The sequence below is a fragment of the Furipterus horrens genome, unplaced genomic scaffold (genome assembly GCF_987537825.1).
Source record: "Furipterus horrens unplaced genomic scaffold, mFurHor1.1.pri manual_scaffold_5, whole genome shotgun sequence".
Classification (NCBI taxonomy): Eukaryota; Metazoa; Chordata; class Mammalia; order Chiroptera; family Furipteridae; genus Furipterus; species Furipterus horrens.
This window is the reverse complement of record NW_028327175.1, coordinates 78551939-78576973: the sequence shown is the minus strand read 5'-3', so window position 1 is coordinate 78576973 and position 25035 is coordinate 78551939. Positions and strand designations below refer to the sequence as shown.

The 25035-nt window shown below is 39.6% G+C and overlaps 1 protein-coding gene across 2 annotated transcripts in view; it reads left to right on the top strand.

The window, feature by feature from the left end:
• Positions 1-25035, top strand: part of MCC (MCC regulator of Wnt signaling pathway) — a 393601-nt gene that overhangs the window by 85898 nt on the left and 282668 nt on the right. For both annotated transcript variants that reach the window (XM_090276589.1, XM_090276588.1), the window contains exon 3: positions 12189-12403. In XM_090276589.1, coding sequence (XP_090132715.1) covers positions 12189-12403 — 215 coding nt within the window. The remainder of the gene's footprint in view (positions 1-12188; positions 12404-25035) is intronic.

The window sequence follows — 25035 nt, the reverse complement described above, 5'->3', positions numbered from 1 at the left end:
TGTAAAAATCTGCTTATAGGCTGTTTACAAGGGATAGGTAAAAAAAAAAAAAAAAAAATGAAGCTCTAGCTGGTGTGGCTCAGTGGGTTAAGTGCTGGCCTGCAAACCAAAAGGTCAATCCTTTGATTCCCAGTCAGGGCATATGCCTGGATTACAGGCCAGGTCTCCAGTTCAGGGCATGTGAGAGACAACTGATGGATGTATCTCTCCCACATCCATGTTTCTCTCCTTCCCTTCCCATTTCTCTAAAAATAAGTAAGTAAAATCTTTAAAAAAAAGAACAATGAAAACATTGAAAGTAAAATAATGGAGAATTATATGTTAAGCCTTCCTGATCAAAAGAAATCCGTAGTAACTAGAAACCAGAATTGCCTTTTTAAAAATCTTTTTTTATTTTTTTATTTTTAGAGAGAGAGGAAAGGAGAGAGAAACATTGAATTGTTGTTCCACTTATCCAGTTATTTATGCATTCATTGGTTGATCCTTGTATGTTCCCTGACCAGGGATTGAACCCACAACCTTGGCATATCATATCAGGATGACACTCTAACCAACTGAGCTACCTGGCCAGGGTTACAAAATTGCCTTTAATTTTGAAAGCTACATATGTTGTTCTTTTCCCCTGACACCAAATATATCATTCCAATACCAATTCTCTGATTCTCTGCTACCAAGCAGATGTCTTTCAATTCATTACAATGCTGACACTAATTACCTGAAGTTAGCATAGACCCTACAAGTTAAGGGGTCAATCCTACAAGTCTGCCCACACTTCAGACGCTGGCCACAAATGGGGTTCCTCAATTATCCATACTTCTTCCCAGTCGACTACATATTCAGGTTTTCCACAATGCCCCATTCAAGTTTGATACCTCCTAGAATGACTCACAGAACTCAGAAAAGTGTTCTAATTATTATTATTACAGTTTATTATAAAGGATACAGATGGAGAGCCAGATGAAGAGGTATACAGGGCAAGGTCCAGAAGGATGCCAAGCAATGGAGCAATGGAGTTGGGATGTACCACCTTTTCAGAATAGGGATGTGTTCACCAACTCAGAAACTCCTGGACTCCATTGTTAAGGGGAATTTCATTGAAGTTTCATTATGTTGGCATGGCTGATTAAATCATTGGCCACTGATGACTGAACTTAATTCCCACCATCTAGGACCCCCATTCTCCACTCACCTTGAGTCATCTTATTAGTATACAAAAGATACTCTTATCAGTCAGGGAATTTCAAAGATTTTAAGAGCTCTGTGCCAGGAACAGAGAGCAAAAACCAGTATATATTTTTTATTATATCACAAAAGCATTGTTAGAAATAGGCTTATTTCAAAATGCTAAATGATTAAATTCATGAGAAAGAACAATTTTAAATTTGTATATACCAATAAAAAAAACTCAAAATATGTAAAGTAAAAATTGACACCTACAAGAGAAATAACCCAATCCACAATCATGGAAGATAATAGCATATTTCTCATTAATTACTAGAACAAGCAGACCAAAAAATAAATAAATAAAGCTTCATAAGATTTGAACAACCTAATTAATAAGCTTGACATAATGCGTATATAAAGCCCATTCCACCTGATAACTGTAAGATATACTTTATTTTCAAGTGTACATGGAATATTTGTATAAATTGATCATGTACAGGCTATAAAACAAGTATCAACAAATTTGAAAGGATTGAAATAACACAAATCATAAGTTCTGAATATAATGAACTTATAAATCATTAAGTACCAAAACCCCATCTGATAGGAAATTAAGGGACATACTTTGAAATAACCGATGGATCTAAGTCAAATTTATAAATATTCAAAAATAATTTGAATTGAAAGATTATAAAAATATCAATTAAAATGCAGTACTTAACAGAAATTTGATCACTTTCTAAGAATTTAGAAAGAGAACAGCAATATAAACACAAAGTAAAAGAAAGGATAAAATAAAGACAGGACAAAGATTAATGAAATGGAAAACAAGCACACAACATAGAGACACAATAAAGACTAAAGTTGGTACTTCCAGTCAAGATGGAGGTGTAGACAAACACGCTGCGTCTCCCTCCACAACTAAGAAGGACTACAACTACCTCAAAAATAGAAACAACCATAAGTTCCAGAAAATCAAACTGCATGGAAGTCCAGCAAACAAAGATATAAAGAAGAAATACTCATCAAGACAGATAGGAAAGGTGGAGCTGGGGCGGAGAGGACATGTTGTGGTGGTGGCAGCAGCAGCGGTAGTGGCAGGCCGGCAGAAAGCGCCGTCGCACATTTTAAAGTCAAGAGGAAAACCTAGGGACTGTTCCCAGCTCCTTACTGGACCTAGCAGCTTACAGTCCCAGCACTGGGGAAAATCAAGCCTCATTGATTGATAATTAAGGTTGATAGCGTGTATGACCCGTTTATTAATAACACTGATAGGAGAATGATTGCTAGTGTAACTTCATAAGAAATTGTTTGTGCTACGGCTTGTAGGGCTCCGATTAGAGCATAATTTGAATTGGAGGCTCATCCTGACCACAAGATCAAGTATACTGCTAGGCTGGATATAGCTAATATAAATAAGATGCCTAGGTTTATGTTGATGAGGGGCTGGGGCATAGGTAGAGGGGTTCATATAGTTAGGACTAATATTAGGGCTAAGATTGGGGCTATGATGAATATTGTGATGGATGATGTTATAGGTCATAAGGGTTCTTTAGTGAATAGTTTTACTGCATCGGCAATTGGTTGGAGTAGGCCTCATGGTCCTACGATGTTAGGGCCTTTACATAATTGCATGTAGCCTAATACTTTACATTCAGTTAGGGTTAGGAAAGCTACAGCTACTAGCACTGGGATAATTAGTAGTAGTAAGTTGATGAAGAACATGTTGTTAGAGAGAGGAGTTGAACCTCTGGTTATAAAGGTTTAAGTTTTATGCAATTACCAGACTCTGCCACTCTAACAAACCCTGATCTAGGGTGGGTTGTTTTTTATACTTCAGATTTATACTATATCATCTGTTAGTTTTGAAGGCGCTTTTAAAAAGTAGGCCCCGTCTCTCTTGTCCTTTCATACTGGGAGGGACAAAAAATAGATACAAAATGACCTGGGTTACTCTGGTCTGAACTCAGATCACGTAGGACTTTAATCGTTGAACAAACGAACTGGACTGTGCAGACCAGTGGGGGGTGGGAGGAGGCAGAAACTCCCTCTCAGCAGAGTCTGCTTGTTTAAAGAGCTCCCAAGGTCCTAGAACGTCCGCAGACCCACTGACTCTGGGAACAATGGCCAGGGCAGCAGCTAGAGGGGCGCCAGTCTGGTGCGGAAGTGGGAGAGGTGCTTGGAAAAGGAGTGAGTGCTGGGCAGGTGGCATTGTTCCCTCTCGGACTCCTCCCCCACATACAGCACCACAATGTGGTGAAACAGGTCGCCCTCTACTGACAAATCCCTAAGGCTCTGCCCCTTACAATGTAACAGGAGCGACAGCTCTACCTGGGACATGGAAGCAAACAAACACAGGAACCTGTCAGAATGAGGAGACAGAGAAATATGGCCCAAAAGGGGGAACGGATCAAGGTTCCAGTGGGAGAACTAAGTGACGAGGAGATAGCCAAATTCACAGATGAGGAGATAGACAACCTAACAGATGCATAATTCAAAACACGAGTGACAAAGATGCTCACAGGCTTCACAGATATGCTTGAGTATGGCAAACACATAAGAGAAGAAGTGAAGGCTATGCTAAGTGAAACGAAGGAAAATCCACACAAAACCAATGGTGAAGGGAAGGAAACTGGGGTTCAAATCAATGATTGGGAACATAAGGAAGAAAAACACAGTCAACCAGTGCAGAATGAGGAAGCAAGAATTGAAAAAAATGAGGAAAACTTCCCAAATTTTGTGAAGAAGATGGACATATAGGTCCAGGCAGCACGGAGGGTCCCAGGCAAGCTGGACCCAGAGAGGACCACACCAGGATGCATCATGATTGAGATGCCAAAGGTGAAAGATAAAGACGGAGTCCTGGGGGCAGCAAGAGAGAGGCAGAGAGTTGCCTACAGGGGGTTGCCTATAGGACTATCAGCTGATTTCTCAGAGGACATTTTGCAGGCAGGAAGGGACTGGCTAGCAGTATTCAATGTGATGAAAGGCAACCTGCAACCAGGACTACTCTATCCAGCAAGGTTATCATTTGGAATGGAAAGGCAGATGAAGTGTTTTCCAGACAAGGTAAAGCTAAAGGAGCTCATCATCACCAAGCCATTATTATATGAAATGTCAAAGGGACTTACTTAAGATAAAGAAGATCAAAACTATGAACACTAAAATGACAACAAACTCACAAGTATCAACAACTGAATCTAAAAAATAAAAACAAAATCCAACTATGCAAACCAGAATAGGAACAGAATAATTGGTATGGGGATCATTTGGAGGGTTATCAGCTGGGAGGGAGGAGGGGGAGAAATGGGGAAATGGTGCAGGGATTAAGAAGCATAATTGGTTAGTACAAAATAGACGGGGGAAGTTAAGAATAATATAGGAAAGGTTGAAGCCAAAGAACTTATATGCATGATCCATGGACATGAACTAAGGGGCATGGGATTGATGGATGGAACGGGGGTACTGGGCAGAAGGTAGCAAAGGAGAAAAAATTTCGAACTACTACAACAGCATAATCAATAAAATATACTTTAAAAAATGATTTTTAAAAATGCTGCCCCCCCCCGCACACACACACAAAAAAAAAAAACGACTAAAGATGGTGTTTTTAAAACATATATGAAATCGATAACTTCCTGGCAAGAACACTAAAGTAAAAACAGAAAAGACACAAATAATTGTTAAAGAAAATAACAAAGATTATTCCAATGCAAGGGTTGATTGCTGCAGAGGAAAGTTTTACCGCCAAGCGGGCAATTCAAACAAGCGTTGAGTCTGAAAAGGCTCACCAGGTTGATTGAGGTTTGGGGGAAAAGATCACAAACTGTCTTGGTCCTGTATTAGCAATACATAAACATCTAGGCATTGTTGATTGGCAAAATCAGTGTTTGTTGACTGGGCACACACTGGGCTGACTGAAGGTCATATGCCATGTAGGTATGACATGCAGCAGGAGGAGGGCATCAAAGGACCTCTGATTTGCACATGTAGCACCTGAGTCAAGATTGTGTGATCTAGCCAGTCTGCACTGTTGTTGGCAGGGTGGGTGGCCAAGTCAGGGTTTATTATAACCAATATCAGAGTGAAAAGGCAACATCCCTACAGATGATGTAGACATAAATAAAAAGAAAGTATTATGAACAGCTTTCTGCCAATATATTTAAAAATATAGAAGAAATAAAGAAATTTCCAGAAAAAAATATACCTTACTAAAACTGATTCATTAAGGAATATAAAGTCTGGTTAGTTCTATAACTGAAAATGAAATTAAAAGTAATTTTTAAAATCCTTCTACAAAGAACATTCAGGCCCAGACAGCTTCACTAGCAAGGTCTACCTAACATTTAAAGAACAAATAATTCCAGTCTTATAAAGATTCACATATAACCGTAATGGCAAAACATGAAAAGGACAATATAAGAAAGAAAAACTAGAAGCCAATTTTACTTTTGAACAGAGATGCAAAATTCTAAACAATTTTTGCAAACCCAAATCAATAATATATAAATAAGATGTCACATATTTTGACCATGTTGGGTTTGTCTTTTGAATGCAAGCTTGGTTTAATATTTAAAAAGTAATATAATCCAACACATTTACAAAATTAAATGAAACATACTACCTTTCTAGGAATAAAAAATAATAGGGTTCTACTTTTTGCTGAGAAGCTGGGATCAGAACCATTTTTTGTATTCCTGTTTGTGTATATTTCCCCCCTGGCATTTTCCATTTTGATTAGGCTGATTTTCAGCCAAAAAATGTGGCAAGCCCTGAGAGCATGCCACCCAAAGGCTATGTGTGACGTTTCTCATCTCAGAGCACAGGCCCACTTTAGTGTTATCCCCATTCAGTCTGCCATTTATGCTACTTAAAAATTAGTGACTGCCCAGGTCTTGCCAAATACATGGCCCATTAATATGCCTATTAAGGGAAAGATAAATCGATTCAAAATTCAGTCTCTTTCTAACCAAGAGAAACACATCTTTATTTTTTTCTTTTTATTTTTAAACTCATGTGGACCATGGACATTACCCTTCTAACCCCCAACCATCCTCAGGTTCAGATTAAATTCTTTGCTCTCATGCCTCTTCATTTTAACACTTTCCCTAAACTGGTCTTTGAATTCTTTAGCCCTGAGTCAACCCTCTTGCTTTTTATCCTTTGTATATCTAGTTTAGACAAGCCAAGAGAAGAGCTGCCAAATATTATTGTTAATTACTTCTCTGAGTTAAAAATGCTTGCCTCAGCTGTGCTTTTATAACTGTATTATTAACTGCCGAAGGGCACTTTGCCTTTTATATTAAATTTGGTGAACAGAACAATAGAATCTCAAGCTGGAGAATTTTAAAGGCTATTTATTCCAGCTGTCCTTTTGGCTCTCTCTAAACTATCTTCCAGTAAGTGTTCTCAAGACTGTGCTTAATACATCAAGGACTGGTGAAGTTACTTGTTTTGAATGGGCTATTAAGCAATATCCACTAATGATGATGATGTTGATAAGCACATTTCAGTAAGAAAAATGCATTTCTTCACATAGTTCTTTCTTGTCACATAGCAATAGTCTTGAGGTGGAGGGAGAAAGGAGTTGCATTTCAAAATACATTTTCCGCTCTATTCCCAATGTTTCACTAAATTCAGTGTCCCTAGGTAGGACACATGTAACATATTCAGGATAGGACACTAATAGGTTCACTTTCTGAAAATAGCTGTCAAAGGCCAACGAAATTACTTTTATCACTTGGAAGGTCATATTATTTACCTCCCCTTAGTAGGATATGTGCTTTGAATTGCTCTTGCTTTTTGTTTTTTCCTAGGAAAAGTATAGGTAGGCTCTATTTATCTATCCTTTCCCACCCAATTTTCTTTGTGACCACAGACACAGATTTTAAGACAACTGGCCTGTGTTTGCAATGTAATTTTTGCTGGAAGAAGCTAGAGGTCCTCGTGGGAGTTAGGGTCCTGAATTTTATACCAAGCATTGACATTAATAAATGACTAAAGTCTCATATGGTGATTCTGTTTCAGACTAAACGATTTACTGCTGCTTCTGCTTTGATGTCAGTATTATCCAGAAATAGTAAATGTGCTATGACAGGGAAGGCTGACACCTGGGAGCCAGTTTGTTCAGATTCTCCCATGCTGCTTTTTGTTGGTGTGATAGTTCTAAATTCAGACTGGTAGCTGCCTCTGGTGTTTTCGAGGGAGTATTTTCTCTCTTGCTTAGGGTAGTAAATCCAGCAATGTTATCTAAACAATCCACATAAATGAAAGATTAATGATCACTAAATCGAGAGAGTGTTATAAGGTACTATTAATCCAAGTCTCAGGATCCCCTAAGCACTCTGCATTATCATCTGCCTACGATGCGATGAGACACCCAGCATCCACATGAAGGATGGAAAAGAGAGAACTGGAGGCAGAAAACAGAGGGATGGTCAGGGTGGCCAGAACAAGGACCTGATGAATTCATCATACCTGCTCTGCTTTGAGCAGCTGCCGCTCTTGCTGCTGGGCCATGCAGATTTCCTCATGGTGCTGGACACCAGTTTGGGGAGATGAGAGTTAGCCAAGTAGCTTAGGGAAGCAAAGTCTATCAAACCCAGTAACTAAAGACTTTGACTTACTAATGAAATACATATTCCATGCTTAGAGACACATACCTTTGTTCCTGACCTAAATGGCTGTTTTCATTGTCTTTACATTAACACCAATATTAAGTACAAACTATGGATGAAATTTTAGCCACCGGATAAGTGCCAAAGGTTTGTTTTTTTAAGAATTAGCAATTTTAACAGGTAACTTTCAGAAGTTGGAAAGAGGACATTTCCCCCATATATTTGTTCCCTATTAAGTTGTCCAAAATGGATTTCAAATAACTAAAACTGTGAGGTGTGACCAGATAATTGCTAGCATGTGTTGATGAGTTTATCATATGCTAGACATTGTCTATTATACATATTATAATCTTATTTAATTTTTATAACACCTCTATGAAGTACATGTTGTAGTTCCCATTTTAAAGATGAGAAAACTGAAGCTTAGATTAAAATAACTTGCTTGAGGTCACATAGCTGGTCATGGTGATTCTTGATTTGACCTCAAGCAATCTGACTCACTACAAAACACCAGCTCTTAACCAATATTCTGTGCGAATGAGCAATGTCTACAAAATTAAGCTGAAGGAGAGAAAATGTCCTCTTCTAAAAATGGTAAAAAATGATTTAGTCATTCATAGGTCCATGGATAGGACTAAGTTAAGATATGTAACATGCTTAGAACAGTGTCTGGCTCCCTACTGTCTTTGAAAAGATGCTAGGTATCATGATTGTTGTTACTATCTTTTAGGTGAAATTCACATTCTATATGCTTCAACCTACCTTATTTTCATAGGGGGCTTGCCCCCTAGGAAGGTGGCATAGTGCCTTTGGTGAATAAGCACAGTAATTGCAAGCCTTGGACCCAAACCTGGTGGCACTTTGAAGATGGGATTAAAGCACTAGCATGTGGCTGCCAAGTACCCAGCAGAGCTGGGATCTCAGTATTTGGCAGTTTCTACTCTAGCATTCTCTCTGAAAGCAAGATTTTCCCAGTGATGTATCTTATGAGCATGTCAAGATGCCACATGTTTTCTGTGCTTTTCTGATAAGCAAAACATTTAGAATCTGTGCTCTCTCACCTTTAAATGCTAAATATTTTGGTTAAAAAAAAAAGAAGAATGCACCTTACCTCTTACTTCAGAGCACCCTGTGGGTTTATAGTTGCAGAAATTATGACTTCCTTTTCTTCTGTGTGTCCAGAGACCTCAAGGCCCAGGATGTTATCTGGCCTTTGGCATTTAAAGGATGCCATGCAGTCAGTTTTCTTACTGGCTTAGAAAACAACTGCTCAGTGGTTGTTATGGGTGGAGTGTGTGTCTCCCCTTAAATTTGTGTATTGAAGTGCTAACCCCCGATGTGATGATATTTGGAGATAGGGCTATGGGGGGGTGTAATTAGAATCAGATGACATCATGATGATGGGCCCTTCATGACGAGATTAGTATCTTTATTAGAAGAGACACCAAAGAACCTAGTGGGCAAGGGAGGCAACAGAACTGTAATGGTTTCCATTGTATGGAAAAGAAAGCAAGCACAGCCATCTCCCTAGGGTCAACAGGAGTTGTGTGTGTGTGTGTGTGTGTGTGTGTGTGTGTGTGTGAGGTTAGTAAGGGAGTGAAGAGAGGCTGACCAAAGGCTGCATATGAGCCTAGAAACATCAGTACCATCATGCTTCAATGAGCAAATGGAAGATGATTACCAGACCCACATTTTTTACGTTTTTCAGTGAGATCATCCCAATTAAATGACAAATTTTTGCCTCAGGAATGTTAGTTTTTATTCAGAAAAATCTGATATGAAGACAGATTAAAAGAGGGTAATGTGAATAGTCTACTGTGTTTTAAAAAATGAACTTCCCTGTTTGAGGTTCATTTATATGAACGCTAATAGAATTGACTTAGCTCCTTAGCAGAAGATCTGAGTTCCTCAGCATTACTTCAGCCAAAATTGTTAGGGTAATAGTGTAAAGGCCTTTTGATCTTGCTGATTAACATGGAGCTTGGCTAACCTGATTATATGATTCTGCCAGAAACTGTGTTTAGGTCTGTTAATAAAGCATAATAAATTCAAACGAAGCTTCCTTGGGTCATCTATCCCAGAACTGTTGTATTTTATTATTTGAAAATGAGGCTCCCTGTTTGCATACTGGAAAAGTTCAGGTAAATAATTTATTTTGATTTTGTAAGTTAATCTCCATGATGCTTTTTCCCTGTTAAGAAATGAAACCCTACAGTACTAAAAGCATGGATAATTCAGCAATCCATTCAGTTAATATGTATTAAATGCCTGATATGCCACAGGTCATGTGCAAGGTACTGGGGATACTGTGTGAAACATAAAAGGCAAGGACCCAACCCTGTGCATATTTATCTCATATATGTGATATAAGGCCATCTATGATTCAACACATTTTTCAACTTTGACTTCAATCAGTCTTTTTGCCGCATGGTGCTGGGGCCAGGACAGAGGATATGAGACAGCTGGGGAGAAAGGACTGGCATTGTGCAGTCTATGTTGAAGGAAAGCAAAACCACCCTTGCAATACAGTTGACAGGCTTTAATATTAAAATAAACTTTGAGCATTTGCAAACAGAATGACAGAACTGTCTGCTTTGGTACAAAAACATGTCCCCCCCAGCTACCTAGCACTGTACAAGAAGAATGCTGGGCCAGATCGACTGAAGATCAGCAGAACCTGAACACTGAAGAGAAACCATCTGAAGTGGTGCAGACAAAGACAGCTTTCCAAGTCAGATTGATTCAGTTCACCAATACCCAATAAGGGGAGATTGGAAATTTATATCATAACCTTATATACATAATTTGCAGTTTACTATATGTAATTATACTTAGGTAAATTGTAGAATAATCTCCTTTCATAGTACAAATTGAATCATTTCAATGAGTCCATTTTTTAGTCATTAAAAGTCATGTATTAGGGAACATTTTGTAAAGTAAATGATTGTCTAACCATTATGCTGTACACTTGAAACTAATAAAAAATAATATTGAATGTAAACTGTAACTGAAAAATAAAATTTGAAGATCTTTACCCCCCAAAAAAGTCATTTTTTTAAGGACTCACCAAAATGAAAACTCCACAGGCTGGAACTACAATTTACTGTACTCACTGCTATACCCCAACACCAAGCATAGCAACTGCGTACAACTTGGTCATGTTTTCTGGCTGCTCAAAGCTTTTGACCTTGTGTTTAGAAAAGGTCTCTCCTTACAAATCCCACCTCCCCAAAGTAGCAACCAGCAAACAAACTTCCCAGCCTCTCTAGCAGCTGAGGGGCGTGTGATCCACTAACTAGCTGTATCCACAAGAGACTTCTAATCAGTAGCAAGCAACACAGAAGAGGCCTTACCCGAAACTTTCTTTTTTTTTTTTTTTTTTTTAACAGAAATGAGGACTGAAGCATCAGGCTTTCTCCTTCAGTTAAGCTTTCCTCAAACATTCCCCATCCCTCTCCAGGAGGCTGAGTTAGCCTCTCCTCTGGGTCTACTTTTTTTATTGTACTTTCCCATTGTATAATTATTAGCATATTTTATTAGGTTCCAATCTGCTGTAACATTTAAGGTAATACCAGCTGCTCTCACAGACAAACCAAAAATATGCAGTGAATCAAACGCAAAAGAAGTTTTCCTTTCCTAATCATATAAAGTCAAAACAGGGTGCCTGGGATCAGCAGACAGCCCTGCTACAGGGGATAATTCAGGGATCCTGACATCTCCCATCTGTGGCTTCACCATCTGTACCACATGGCTTCCCAGGGTGCCATGCTGATTGGAACAAGGTCTGAAGGCAAAGGGCATGGAGAATCACACCCCTGGGGCGGGGGGCGGTGAGGGGAGTCATGAGCCAGGCCCTGAAGTGATGATTATCACTTCTATTCACATTCTATCACTCAGAACTCAGCCTCATGGCTACCCCTCACTGGCAGATACAGCCTAGCTTCCTGCAGCTTCTTCCAGGTAAGAGTACATGGATACCAGAAAATTATGATAAAGGTGCCATATCTTAATTTTCTCTCTTTTCACTTGCTTCTTTCTCCCTCAGCTGGAAAAAGAAGTACAGTCAGAAGCCTCCTCATACAGTAACCCTGTGTAAATCACAGACAGATGTGGCTCTGACCTGGATTCCCTTTTCTTGAATCTCCAGTGCTTTTTTGCTAAACATTTCTGTTTGTGGAGGCACACATTCATCGGATAGTTATTTTTTAATGCTTTGCCTAAAACTGCTTTTATCTCCAGGCTCCCCCTGTGTTAATTTGAAAGGGAAAGTGCTTAGTATGCAGCCTGGGCACCACATGTGTTCTGACGAGCTGGCACATGGAAGTGTTAGACGGTTCCAAACCACTGCCTCCTGACCACCCACAGGCTAATGAGAAAGCGTCCTTTTCTTTTCCCTGCTTCTTCCAGGAGCCTTATCAGCGGCCAGGGAGAGCTGGGAATACGACTCGGGTGCCAGGGACCTCCAGAGCCCAGACCCTCAGAGTCAGTCGGCCCTACAGAAGCTTCTCGAGTATGGCGGGAGCTCTTTGCACCAACGGGCCGCTGCCCTCCACAAACTGCTCACACAGGCCCCTCATTTTGGCAGCTCTGTAGGAGGAAGCTATCTAGAACTGGCCAACACGGTGAGTACTTTCTGGTTCACAGATCACGTCTTTAGGCCTGTGTGTATTCCAATGCAAATATTTTAATTTTGAGCTCCAAGGGACATATCAGGTATTGTCATTTTTATTTATCTAATAATCATTGTACTGGTTCCAGCATTGCCAGTAATGTTAAGTGCTCCAAACACTTACGGTTGGTGACTTTACTCATTATTGGGAGCAGAATGGACTCCTAAAGTGTTTTTGATCTGTAACTTGTACAGACTTAATTACTAGAATATCAATAACAGCTTTTCCACAACTAGAATACTTCTGTATTACCAGACACTACAAATGAATAGTATATACAGTATTCCCTCACTTATCGCGGGTATTACGTTCCAGACCCCCACCCCACCCCCGTGAAGTAAGAACCTTACATTTTTTCTACACTCTTAAACCTACGTAACTTTAACAGCATATGTATACAGTACCACAAAATCTCGTGATATAGCAAAAAATCCACGATAAATAATTAAATATAATATTTTTAAAAATCCCGCAATACAGTGAGGCTGCAATAAGTGAACTGCGATATAGCAAGGGACTACTATAATCCTTTCTGGTCCCTAATTTGGACTTTACTCGTTTGAAAACCAAAGAGAACAGTAACTTTGATTTTGTTCCTGCTTGTACTCTTAAAATATTTTCTGTTGAAAACTACAGCACAACTTAGAATTTAATTGTACTTAGTTTAACCTTCCCATTTACCTTGGGATAAATCATTACCATGACGAGCTCTGGGTGAAAAGCCATTGTGTTCCTCTGAGGAATGAAGGTGGGTTGCTGATGGCCTGGACAATTTTGGGTGACATGCAGATTGTTTATAAATTGAGATTGCTATACAATCATTGTGGGAAAGGTCTATAAACCTACCTTGCTTTTTGACACTGATGTTTGAATGGTGGAATAAGTATCTTAACAACTTCACTTATCTAATGTATATTTATAGTCTGTTTTGATGTAGAGCAGTGGTTTTCAGACATTTTGTGTTTGAGGAACGTTTTCTAATTCAGACAATTTTGGTGACATGCCTGAAGAAACTAACAATGCTACATATGCCATCAATAATTAAAATACAATCATTAGACAAATCCTAATTAAAGAACATTTTATAAAATACCTGACCAGCACTTTTTGAAACTGTCAAGGACATCAAAAGCAAGATAAGTCTAAGAAAGAGAAACTGTCACAGCTACAAGGAGCCTAGGCAGATATAACAACTAAATATAATGTGTTCCCCGAAAAGGACATTAGGTACAAACATAGGAAACCTCAATAAATTATGGACTTTAATTTAATAATGTATCTATATTGGTTCATTAATTGTGAAAACTATACCATACTAATGTAAGATGTTAATAATAGGGGAAACTGAGGTATATAAGAATTCTGTCCTATTTTTGCAACTTTTCTGTAAATCTAAAATTATTATAAATTTAAAATGTATTAAAAACAGACACATACACACACAATTACTACTAAGATATGACTATGTCTCATACAATATGTAAAAGCACCCATAGTTATTGCACTGTTTGTCACTTGGCCACCCTTGAAGGACATTCTTGTTCAGTTTAAGTAGAACCATTAACTATCCTTACCTTGCCTTTCTGCATGCTCAGGGGACTAGGAAAGCATCAGTACATAAGTAATCTTTCTCAGGCATGGACTCGGACTTAAGCTGCGCTGTTACACATAATTTGCAGCAAGTTGGACTTTCCTCTGTACTATATCAGCTCAGCCTTTTTCAAAACAGACATGCCAAAGCGATATGGGTTATAGCAATAATCAAATCATCAAATTTATTTTGATCAAAGTTGACATTGCTCAAAACATATTGATCCAAATTTAGTGTCCCCTGCTGTAACAGATTTAGGTTTCATGGCCCACAAATTTTCTGCAGCAAACCTACTGTTGAAAACTGTAGGAGTTGGTTGTTTTCTGCCTCTGTGTGTCTCTTCTGTTCTTAGCCTTTTTCAGTGACCTCTTGGATCTCATTCTGTTCTTCCATCTCTCCTGGTCAGAGGCCAGCTCACCCCTGGAGCGTCCCACACCCAGGTTGTCTCTGTGTGTTATTGGTAAAGCTTGGGGACTGATGTCACTGCCTGAGATGGTCTCTTCAAAAGCCAATGTAAGAAATAATCCTTTCAATGTCAAACACCCAGCTTGAGCAGGGGTGTCCACATTACTAAAAGCTAATGACAAGCACATCGTTGATGATAGTGACTGTTCATTGGAATACATTGAATAAATAAAAAAATAAATAAATAAAAAGCTATAACTCCACAAAGAAATAAAGTTGTATATACTCACTTAAAATAATCCCTTGGACTTCCCGTGGCTTAGACAGACACACTGCATCTCCCTCCACAACTAAGAAGGACTACAACTACCTCAACACTAGAGACAACCAGAAGTTTCAGAAAATTGAGCTGTATGGAAGTCCAACAAACAAAGATATAAAGAAGAAATACTCAAGCAGACAGGTATGAGGGGTGGAGCTGGGGCGGAGAGGACATGGTGTGGTGGTGGCAGCAGCAGCGGCAGCAAAAATGCCATCACACATTTTAAAAAGTGGGAAGGGACACCTGGGGAGTGCTCCCAGCTCCTGACCAGACCACACAGCTCACAGTTCCAGCACCAGAGAAAATAAAGCCTCATCGCTTCTGCTGTGCAAACCAGTGGGGGTTGGGGCAGAGGAAGAAACTGCCAGTCTCTCAGCAGAGTCTGCTTGTTTAAAGGGCCCCACAGTCTTAGAACGTCCACAGACCCACCCACCCTGGGAACAACGACCAGGGCGGCAGCTAGAGGGGTGCCAGTCTGGTGCGGAAGTGGGATAGGTGTCTGGAAAAGGGGTAAGTGCTGGGCAGTTGGCATTGTTCCCTCTCAGACCCTTCCCCCACATACAGAGCCACAATATGGTGAAACGGGTCACCCTGTATTGACGAATACCTAAGGCTCCATCCCTTAAAACATAACAGGTGTGACAGCTCTACCTAAGACATAGAGGCAAACAAACACAGGAGCCTGTCAAGATGAAGAGACAGAGAAGTATGGCCCAGAAGATGGAATGGATCAATGTCCTCGTGGGAGAACTAAGCGACAATGAGATAGCCAACCTAACAAACGAGGAGATAGCCAACCTAACAGATGCAGAGTTCAAAACATTGGTGATAAAGATGGTCACAGGCTTGGCAGATATGCTTAAGTATGGCAGACACATAAGGGAAGAAGTGAAGGCCATGCTAAGTGAAACAAAGGAAAATCCACACAAAACCAATGGTGAAGGGAAGGAAACCAAGGTTCAAATCAATGATCTGGAACATAAGGAAGAAAGAAACAGTCAACCAGTATGGAATGAGGAAACAGGAATTGAAAAAAATGACAGGCTTAGGAACCTCTGGGACAACTTTAAACATACCAACATCAGAACCATAGGGGTGCCAGAAATTGAAGAGGAAGAGTAAGAAATTGAAAGCTTAAGTGAAAAAATAATGAAGGAAAACTCTCCAAATTTGGTAAAAGAAATAGACATACAAGTCCAGGAAGCACAGAGAGTCCCAAACAATCTAGACTCAAGGAGGACCACACCAAGGCACACCATAATTAAAATGGCAAAGGTTCAAGATAAAGGGATAATCTTAAAATCAGCAAGAGAAAAGCAGAGAGTTGCCTACAAAGGGGTGCCTATAAGACTGTCAGCTGATTTCTCAAAAGAAACTTTTCAGGCAAAAAGGGACTGGCAAGAAGTATTCAATGTGATGAAAAGCAGGGACCTACAACCAAGTTTACTCTATCCAGCAAAGCTATCATTTAGAATGGAAAGGCAGATGAAGTGCTTCCCAAACAAGGTAAAGTTAAAGGAATTCATCATCACCAAGCCATTATTATATGAAATGTCAAAGGGACTTACTTAAGAAAAAGAAGATCAAAATTATGAACACTAAAGTGATAACAAACTCACAACTATCAACAACTGAATCTAAAAAATAAAAACAAAATCCAACTAAGCAAACCAGAATAGGAACAGAATCATAGGTATAGGGATCATTTGGAGGGTTATCAGCTGGGAAGGGGAAGGTGGAGAAATGGGGAAGTGGTCAGGGACTAAGAAGCATAATCGGTTGGTACAAAATAGACAGGGGGAAGTTAAGAATAATATAGGAAAAGATGAAGCCAAAATACTTATATGCACAACCTATGGACATGAACTAAGGGGAGTGGGTTTGCTAGAGGGAAGAGAGGTACTGGGCAGAGGGGAGTTAAGTGAAAAAAACTGGGACTACTGTAACAACATAATCAATAAAATATACTTAAAAAAAGAAAATATTAAATCCCACAATAATCTGAATCAGTTATGTGTAAATCTAACTGCATATTCAATAAAAAGGTGTCAGTGGATTTAAAAAAAAAAAAGATCCCTTGGTGAGAACAAGATGTGTAAGTGCAAATACAGGCATTGAAGTCCTGTGGTGGTGATTGCATTATTTATTTTCTCACTAAATTGAAAATAAAAATATTTTAAATAATGTTTAACGTCACAGACCTCAATAACATCAGTACTCTGTGGGAGAGTGCATTTTGGGCCCTGCTTCTTCGCCCTTCCGATATTTTCATCGTTTGTCATGTGACTGATATGGGAGACTCCCTGTCAAATGTAAGAAATAATAAGTGATTGTTGTTTATCCGTAGTTCTTAGGGTGGTTTGTTTCATAGCAGTGGTTGTTGCAGGGTCTGCTCACAGGGGTCCATGGAGCCCAGTTTGAGAACTATTTCTTATCGGTGGCCAAAGAAAGCAATTAACCTCTCCACACTACACACTTGGGCAATGCTTTCACTTACATACTCACATGAAAAATAATTTATGTTCCTTCTAAACCAAATGCTAAACTAATAAAATTAAGTTCTGTTCTTTTTCTTAAAACTTTTAAGAGCAAAAGGCATTTCATCGGTGTCTAGTTTGGAGACAGAATGCACCCAGTAATTCACACTTGGAGAGTTTAATGCAAAATTTTATTAACTACTAGCAAGGGATTACCTACTGAGAAGCAAAGAAAATTCTAATGAATCCAGGACTAGCAAAGGTAAAAGTAACCTGTCCCTCTAATGCTGAGGCACAGTGCCCAGGGAAGAAGGCCCTCTCCTCACCAGACCACATTGAAAGAGACCCACGGGGTGGCAGAGAAGTTCCCTGAGATGCCACAGGCCAGGGCTGGTGAGCAGGAAACTAGCCCTCTGGAATGTCACCCCTACTTGCTGGGATGCCACCCACTGGGGAGTCTGCAAGACTCCTTGAGCATCTGCCACCCAGGTGCCAGAGGAGTTCCCTGGGAAGCTGCCTGCTGGCAAAGCCCACTGAGACGTCTCCAAATGATGCCACCAAAACTTACTCGGGGTGAGCACCACTGGATGTCCTGAACTACTGGTTTCCACCAACCACAGGAGCAAGCGGGCCAGCACACCAGAGCCAGGACAAGAATTCCCTTCTACTCCAGTGTCCCTCCAGTGCCCCCTGTTGACAAAGGGAAAAGGTTTACAGGGTCCGTCTTCAGTTTCACAAAGCAGAGCATGCAAAAGCAGATTTGGAGATAAGAGGCAATAAATTAGTGACTTGCACAAACATGTTTACAATTAAGAAGCTTCTGGGAGCTTCCTATACAAACTTTTACCATTCTAAACATTTCTTTCTTTTCTTCTACCACCAAATATTTGCCTCTTCTCCTTCCGAAGACAGTGGATATTATGACTTGGAGGCTTGCCATACAGTTCAAAAAACAAAGACAAAAAGATGATGTACGTGGAAGTTTGTAGCAATTAGAGTTTTATCTGAGAGGCAGAATGGCTACACATGTATAGAGTAAGGGGTCTATTATAAGGGATAGACCTTAGACAAACGTGGAAGCTGGTAGAGCAGTATGTTCAGACTGTTGATTCTGCACCTAGTATTAAGCGTAAAGTTACTGTAAGTCTAGCAGATCAGCAGATAAGAAGGAGGGCTAATGCAGAGGAGAGCAAGGACAAGCTGAAATGCATGGGGACAGACTGAGACCAAGGAGAACAAACTGGAACCTGCTTCTGTCTCTCACCATGTCCACCTTCGATGCTGTGGGTGACCTGCAGGAGAAGCTGGCACCCATTACTATAGAGCTGCACACACACCTGGCCCAGGACTCAGAGGAGCTGAAGGAGGAGACCAGGTGAGAGTTGGAGCAAGCCTAGCTCACCACATAAGTAAGTGGCAGATAAGCAACAACTTTCAGAGCATTAAAAAAATAGAACTTCTTCCATTCTACCTTCTGAATTTCATGTAGACTGTTTCTCATGGCCGTGCAGAACCATACAGGAAGGAGAAATCAGGGCACCTAGTTCCAGCTTAGCTAAGTTGATGAAGTACCAAGCTGCCCCAGAGCAGGAGCTGCAAAACTTCTGGCTTAAGCTGAGGCTTATCTGTAAAGCTATGAGCAACGCAATGAGAGACATTTTAGACTGATGAAGAAGAGATTCAATGGGAAAGATATACCCTGTTCTCTGATGGATTTTCTCTCCCAAGGTCAATACTTCAGGAAGCAGTGCAAGTATAAATTATAATCTTATGGAATCTGAGTAGTGACATATTTAAGTATTATAAAATATAAAACATAACCACGTTTTATTTTCTAGCTGAACAAAATGCTGAACAAAATATCAGTTTCTTGATAGATCCCTTCACCCCTCTACTTGTTTTTTTAAGTATTCAACCAACTTTATTAATTTTTATTAATAAAAGTATTAATTAAATGGAATTATACTGTAAAAGAAGTCATGCACAAGATATAGTTGAACCAATACATAAAGTTGATGAAAAGTTAGTCTTCATTCATCTCCCCATCTCTCCTTGTTTAAAAGGTCTTCACCAATTTTTTTAATGTATCCCTGAATTGCCTTTATTTTTTAAAAATTGTTTTGCTGATTGATTTGAGAGAGACGGAGAGAGAGATTTGTTGTTCCATATATTTACACATTTATTGATTGATTCTTGTATGTGCCCAACCAGGGACTGAACCCCAAACCTTGGCTTATTTGGACAATTTTCCAACCAACTGTGCCACCCAGCCAGGGCCCCCTGAATTGATTTTAATATAGAGAACTTTACATTTCTCCTTTTGTAATTTTAAGACACCGTAATAATTATGGTACTTGGCAAACTTGGGATTACAATATTAAAACCTTTCGTCAAGAGGACATGCCCTGGCTTTATGATATAAGCAAGGCTGACTATTCTAAGAGCACTCTCTTCTGGGCATTGTTCAGAATTAAGAACATGCTTTTTACCCTTTACATTTCCATAGAATTGGTACAATACAAATAAAATACTGCATTTTTTTTTTAGCGAGGCTACAGAAGACTCTAGAATATGGTGTGAATAAAAAATTTTCAGAATCTCAAATTGTCACTTCCAAGTGAATGAAGCTGAATTACAATAAATAAATAAATTTGGTTAGATAGAGACAAACACATCTGGCTTTGTGTTGTTAGTCATCTGAAATGCCAGCTATCTCTGGGGAAGTGCACTGTTCCATGTTTTCCCAAACATTTCAGATGATGACATGGCCTCGTTTCTACATGGTTGAAGATAATGGTGTCTGCCCTCTGCATTCTGCTGCTCAAGGCCAGCTGCCTTTAGAATCCTGTGGACAACCTGGCTTCAATTTGGCCCATTTTCTAATTTAATTTCGCACTTACAGTTTGTTTGTCTGGTTTTTTTGTGTGTTTTTGGGGTTTTTTTTTTGCAAAAGTGATTTAAATTTTTAAAGAAGCAAAACAAAGAGTTATGAGTTGTGATGATAAAAGTAAGTGAATTTAAAAAACAGACATAGCAAGTCTTGCAACTCTGTTTATTCAGTAGTTCAGGCAGCTTTTATTCTTTAGGCTATAACAGCTGAGTGTTGGAATTTGAGTTCAAATGGTGTGTATTGCCATGCAAATCTATATGATCAAAATTATTAATGCAATTCATTATTAATTGAACTTTATTTGATGCAGAGTCCATAGTTATATTACTTTAGGGAACATTTCAAATCTACACATTTCAGTCAAAACAGAAAAAACTTCAAAATGTGTGCAAATAAATAAGGAATGTGTGTAATAGTGGCAAGATAGATAAGCATCTTCTTTTTGGTTTAACCACTTGACCAACTTTATAAAGACTGAGTTATTAAAAAGTCTTCACAAGTACTTTTTGATCTTTAAAATACTCTTCAGTCATAAATTTGAGATTAAGTTCTAACATCCTATTGAAATCACAAAACTCTTTTCTGGGATGAACTTTAAATATGATGGTGGTTTTTCTTTATTTATAAAAATGAAAGATGCTTTTAAAGGATTGATTGTTGCTGTTACTATTATTGCTGTTATTTGTGTAAAATCTGCAATTACAGGCTCTGTAGTTAAGTGACTGGCTTGTTTTGTTTTGTTTTGTTTTTCTGAAGAGGTTCCCTGTTCTTACTTCTTCCCCCTCTGGTCTTCATTTACATTCTGTTTCCTCTGTGTTTTTCTAACAAATTGAATGACTGAATAACTTATATAATGGCCAGAGAAATCTCTTCTTTCTTCCCTATAATCTATTCAGATTGTGAAGAGAAAATATGACTCACCTCACCAACAAACTATCATTCATCCGGCATATTGTTCTTCAGAAGCTTTTAATCTTGGTAACAAACATAATACCTGCATGATACATGTTTGTACTCATCCCTGGCTGGTTTGGCTCAGTGGATTGAGCGTCGGCCTGCGAGCTAAGTGTCGCTGGTTCGATCTTCCAGTCAGGGCACATCAGAGAAGGAAAACTCTGACTCCAAAAAAAAAAAAAACCTCCGCTGCCTTGCGGCATACCTCTTCAGGGGAAAGGCTAAGGGAGTAAACCCCGACAGAAAATCCGGAGCCGGAGTCCCTAAGGCGGTTTGATGTTGTAGTCAACACCGGCAACTCCTGCGGCGCACCTGAAGCCAAGCTGTATTGACTCCGTCTTTCCCTTGGACCCTTCAGCTGCGAAGAGAGGGGGGGTCTGCTGCATGGGCAACAGCAGACCCTCCATATCACCCTGCCCAGGCTCTGTAGCTTCAGCTTCACTGGAGAGGACACTCCAGCGTCATCGCAAGATGTCGATTCAACACGGGAGGAGACAGATACCGTGTCACTCCCGAGTCGGACTACACAGCCATTTTTGGTGGTGCTGATAGACTCTTAAGAAGCCACACCATCGTCTCTCGAGACGGACGGCTGCCGACGACATGTTTGTACTATAAGAGGGCAACGGCTCCCAGATATTACAATTTCATAGACCGGTAACATTTCAAAAGATTAAAACCTGACAACTTTTTATGTTGCCAAAAATCAAAAGCCAATCTACCTACTATCTAACATCACCATCATCTCATGAAAGAAAGGACTTTTAGGCACCAAAAGTAGGTCAGAATCTCTAAGTAAGTAAATAAATGAAAGATATTTCACATCATGAAAGAATTCACCTTTATTTTTGCTTTTCACATTTCTCCATTTCCTGATGGGAACCCTCACATGCAGGAAGCCATCCCGCTGAATTACTAAGGTTGTGGATTTTAGTGATATACACACTATGTTTATGCTCTTCTGTCTGACTTTGGACAAGTCAGTTAACCTCTTTCAGCCTCTGCATTCTCATAAAGTAGGAATAATAACACAGCCTTCATGTGGTTGTTGGAATTAAACAAGATAAGGCAGAAAAGGTGCTTGATCCAATACCTCGTGCAAGTGGATGTTCAATAAATACTAGTGGCTGGTAGTCTTGTTTTCCTTATCTAATTATCAGAAGCAAATCTTGAGCATTCCTGACAAGTGGATATATTTGGGGTAGAATTTGGAAACACAAACTTTAAAAATTCTTAAGAAATGAGATTGTTCATGCACATTTCAAGATATTTACTGAGCAGTTTTTCATGAGCTAGGAGCTGTCTCAAAGATGTTGTCATTAAAATTATGCTGAATAATCTTGTATGTAGAATTCATTTGGGAATATCAGATCATGAAAAAGGATAATAATTCCTACGTAGAGATGAAAATTTCTTTAAAAACCTTTGTCTAACCTCTCTATTTAAAAGATGAGGATATGGAGGCCCACATCAAAATATCTGCCTGAAGTCACAGAGGAAGAAGCAGGGAAACTGAGATTAGAAGGTGGATTTGCTGACATACCTCATGTCCTTGCCCTGGACTAGAGGGATGTCCCCTGTTGTTGGCAAGAGAAGGAACATCTGCTGGTGGGAAATGAGGACCCCTGCATCCTCTCCTTAGGATCTTTGCGGTTGGACTCTGGGCCTCTCTTCGTCTGCTCCACCAGGCGGTACTGGGTTGCTGTTCTCATGTCCTCTAATGTTCAGCCATGACACCTCAGTATAGGTGACCATTTGTTAAAATATCAGGTTGGCCAAAAGTCCATTATGTTTTTTCCATACAATGGCTCTAGTAGTGCTTAGTTGTCTTTAACTTCATTTGAAACAATTTTGTTAGATTGTATTGTGACAGCTGTCCCATCAGTATGCATTTTAATAAAACTTACCAAAATTGGTGAATTTTTGTGCAGCTATTTTAATATTGAGGATGGAAGAAAATACATGTTTTTGAAATATTATACTTTATTTCAAAAAAGGTAAAAGTGCAACTGAAGCGCAAAAATAGAGTTGTGCACTATATGGAGAACGAGCATGTGATCAAACGTGTCAAAAGTGGTGTATGTCAAGTTTCTTGGTACTGTTGCATTTTGGCTGAATAATTCTTTGTTGAGGGGCTGTCTTATGCATTGAAAGATGTTTAGCAGCACCCCTAGCCTCTACCCACTAGAAGCCAGTAGCAGGAGACAGCCAACATACTGAAAATATCCAAATCAATGAAGTTATTGGTGAAAATGAAAAATGTCTCTTTCATTTTATGGAAAAAATGTAACGAACTTCTGGGCCAACCCAATATTGGCATACATCTGTACCATGCCTCCTGTTCTCCTGGCTACCTAGTCCCATCTCCCAGGAACCCCTAGCCTCCCCATGAATCAGCCTTTAGGGGTGAATCATGGCCCTGTAGGGGTCTCCAGAAGGGTTGCCAGCAGGCATCTTGTGGGCATCTGTTCTGAATGCCAGTGGCTCTAACACACCATTTGTTAAATGTGTTTAATATCTCTTCTGCCCTTTTGGCAATCTGTTGGACTGGAACAACAAATCCACTTTTAGGGCCTGATAAGAGTGTGGGCCCCAGCAGATAGTGAGGTGGTGGGAAGCCATCAGATCACAGTCTCATAATCATTTAAATTGTTTTTAAATGATTTTGTTGGAGAGTTCAACAGGGGTTCATGTTTTATTCTGTTTTCTACTGTCTTGGGTGTGTCTGATTATCCAGGGTAAAGGAATTTTGCGAACTGTAGAGTACACACTAGAGGGCAGTGGCCCCATGTCTAGACACCTGACAGTTACCATTTGCTTTGCATTTCCCTGCCCTCCTTTATCTAAGGCAGGGGCGGGGGATGGGGGCAGAGCCTCCTCCAGTCGTACAAATACCACTTACCTCTGAAGTGTTTTATGGAAACAGATCAGCTACTTGGCAGCAACCATTCATTCCTTGTCATTCCTTTTCCATCCTTCTTCAAATGACTTATCTCAGTGTGGCTTTAGTAGTAGAGTTAGTTATTATTAGCAACTTAATGACCTTTTTCTTTTTTTTAAGACATGGCAAAAGAGAGACAGGAAACGTACATTCCTAATTTGGTAAGGTTTTTGTCTTTGCCTCTGTGTATTTGCAAATAAAATTGTGCATTAAGAAAGATGAAGAAGAAAGACTTGTGCAGAGGCAAAAACTATTTACATGAGCCTGTAGAGCTGTCTCTTCCCCATGATTGCTAAAGAGAATCATGTTTCAGCTCACTCGTTTTACCTCTCCTGCCAGCTTCTGAGTAGAAGAGCGGCCTGCTGGCTCCGAGAAAGGCACAGCTGATATGTGTAATAAAAAGATGCAGGGTCAGGGGGTCAGGGTGTTGAGTGGATTGAGAAACAGTGAAGCCACACTGGGCTGTGTGTTTGTAGAGTTCTGGGGCATTGAAGAAAGAAGTTCCAGTGCAGCTGAATAGCTTAATAGAATTCAAGAGGAAAGCAAAGCAAGATTAAGAAGTATGTCAGTGGATTATTTGAGTCAACCTTTGATGGAATCTGAGGAACCTAAGTAAAGAATTTGATTTATTTTAAATACTTTTGGTTGTTGGGCTGTTTCTTTGAAAGGGATAACCCTCTGAGACTGGACTATCTGAGCCCCTAGATTTATAAAAGTTGTATGTGTATAAAATGAACTTGCAGGGGTTTGTTTTTGAATTTGTGAGATCTATGGAAGTTTGTTCACTATGTTTGTTCACTATGTTTACTCTTCGGCACAGATGGGAGATAAGATGATCTTCAATTCACCTAACCACATTCCTGGGTGGGAGAAAGGACACTTGGACCCTATAACAGCATGTGATTTCCAGCGCAGAGATGGGAACTCTGTCTGCATTTCTCCTGGTGTTGCTAATATTTATTGAGCATTTAGAAGATCTTGCTTAGTCCTCACAACAACCTGTA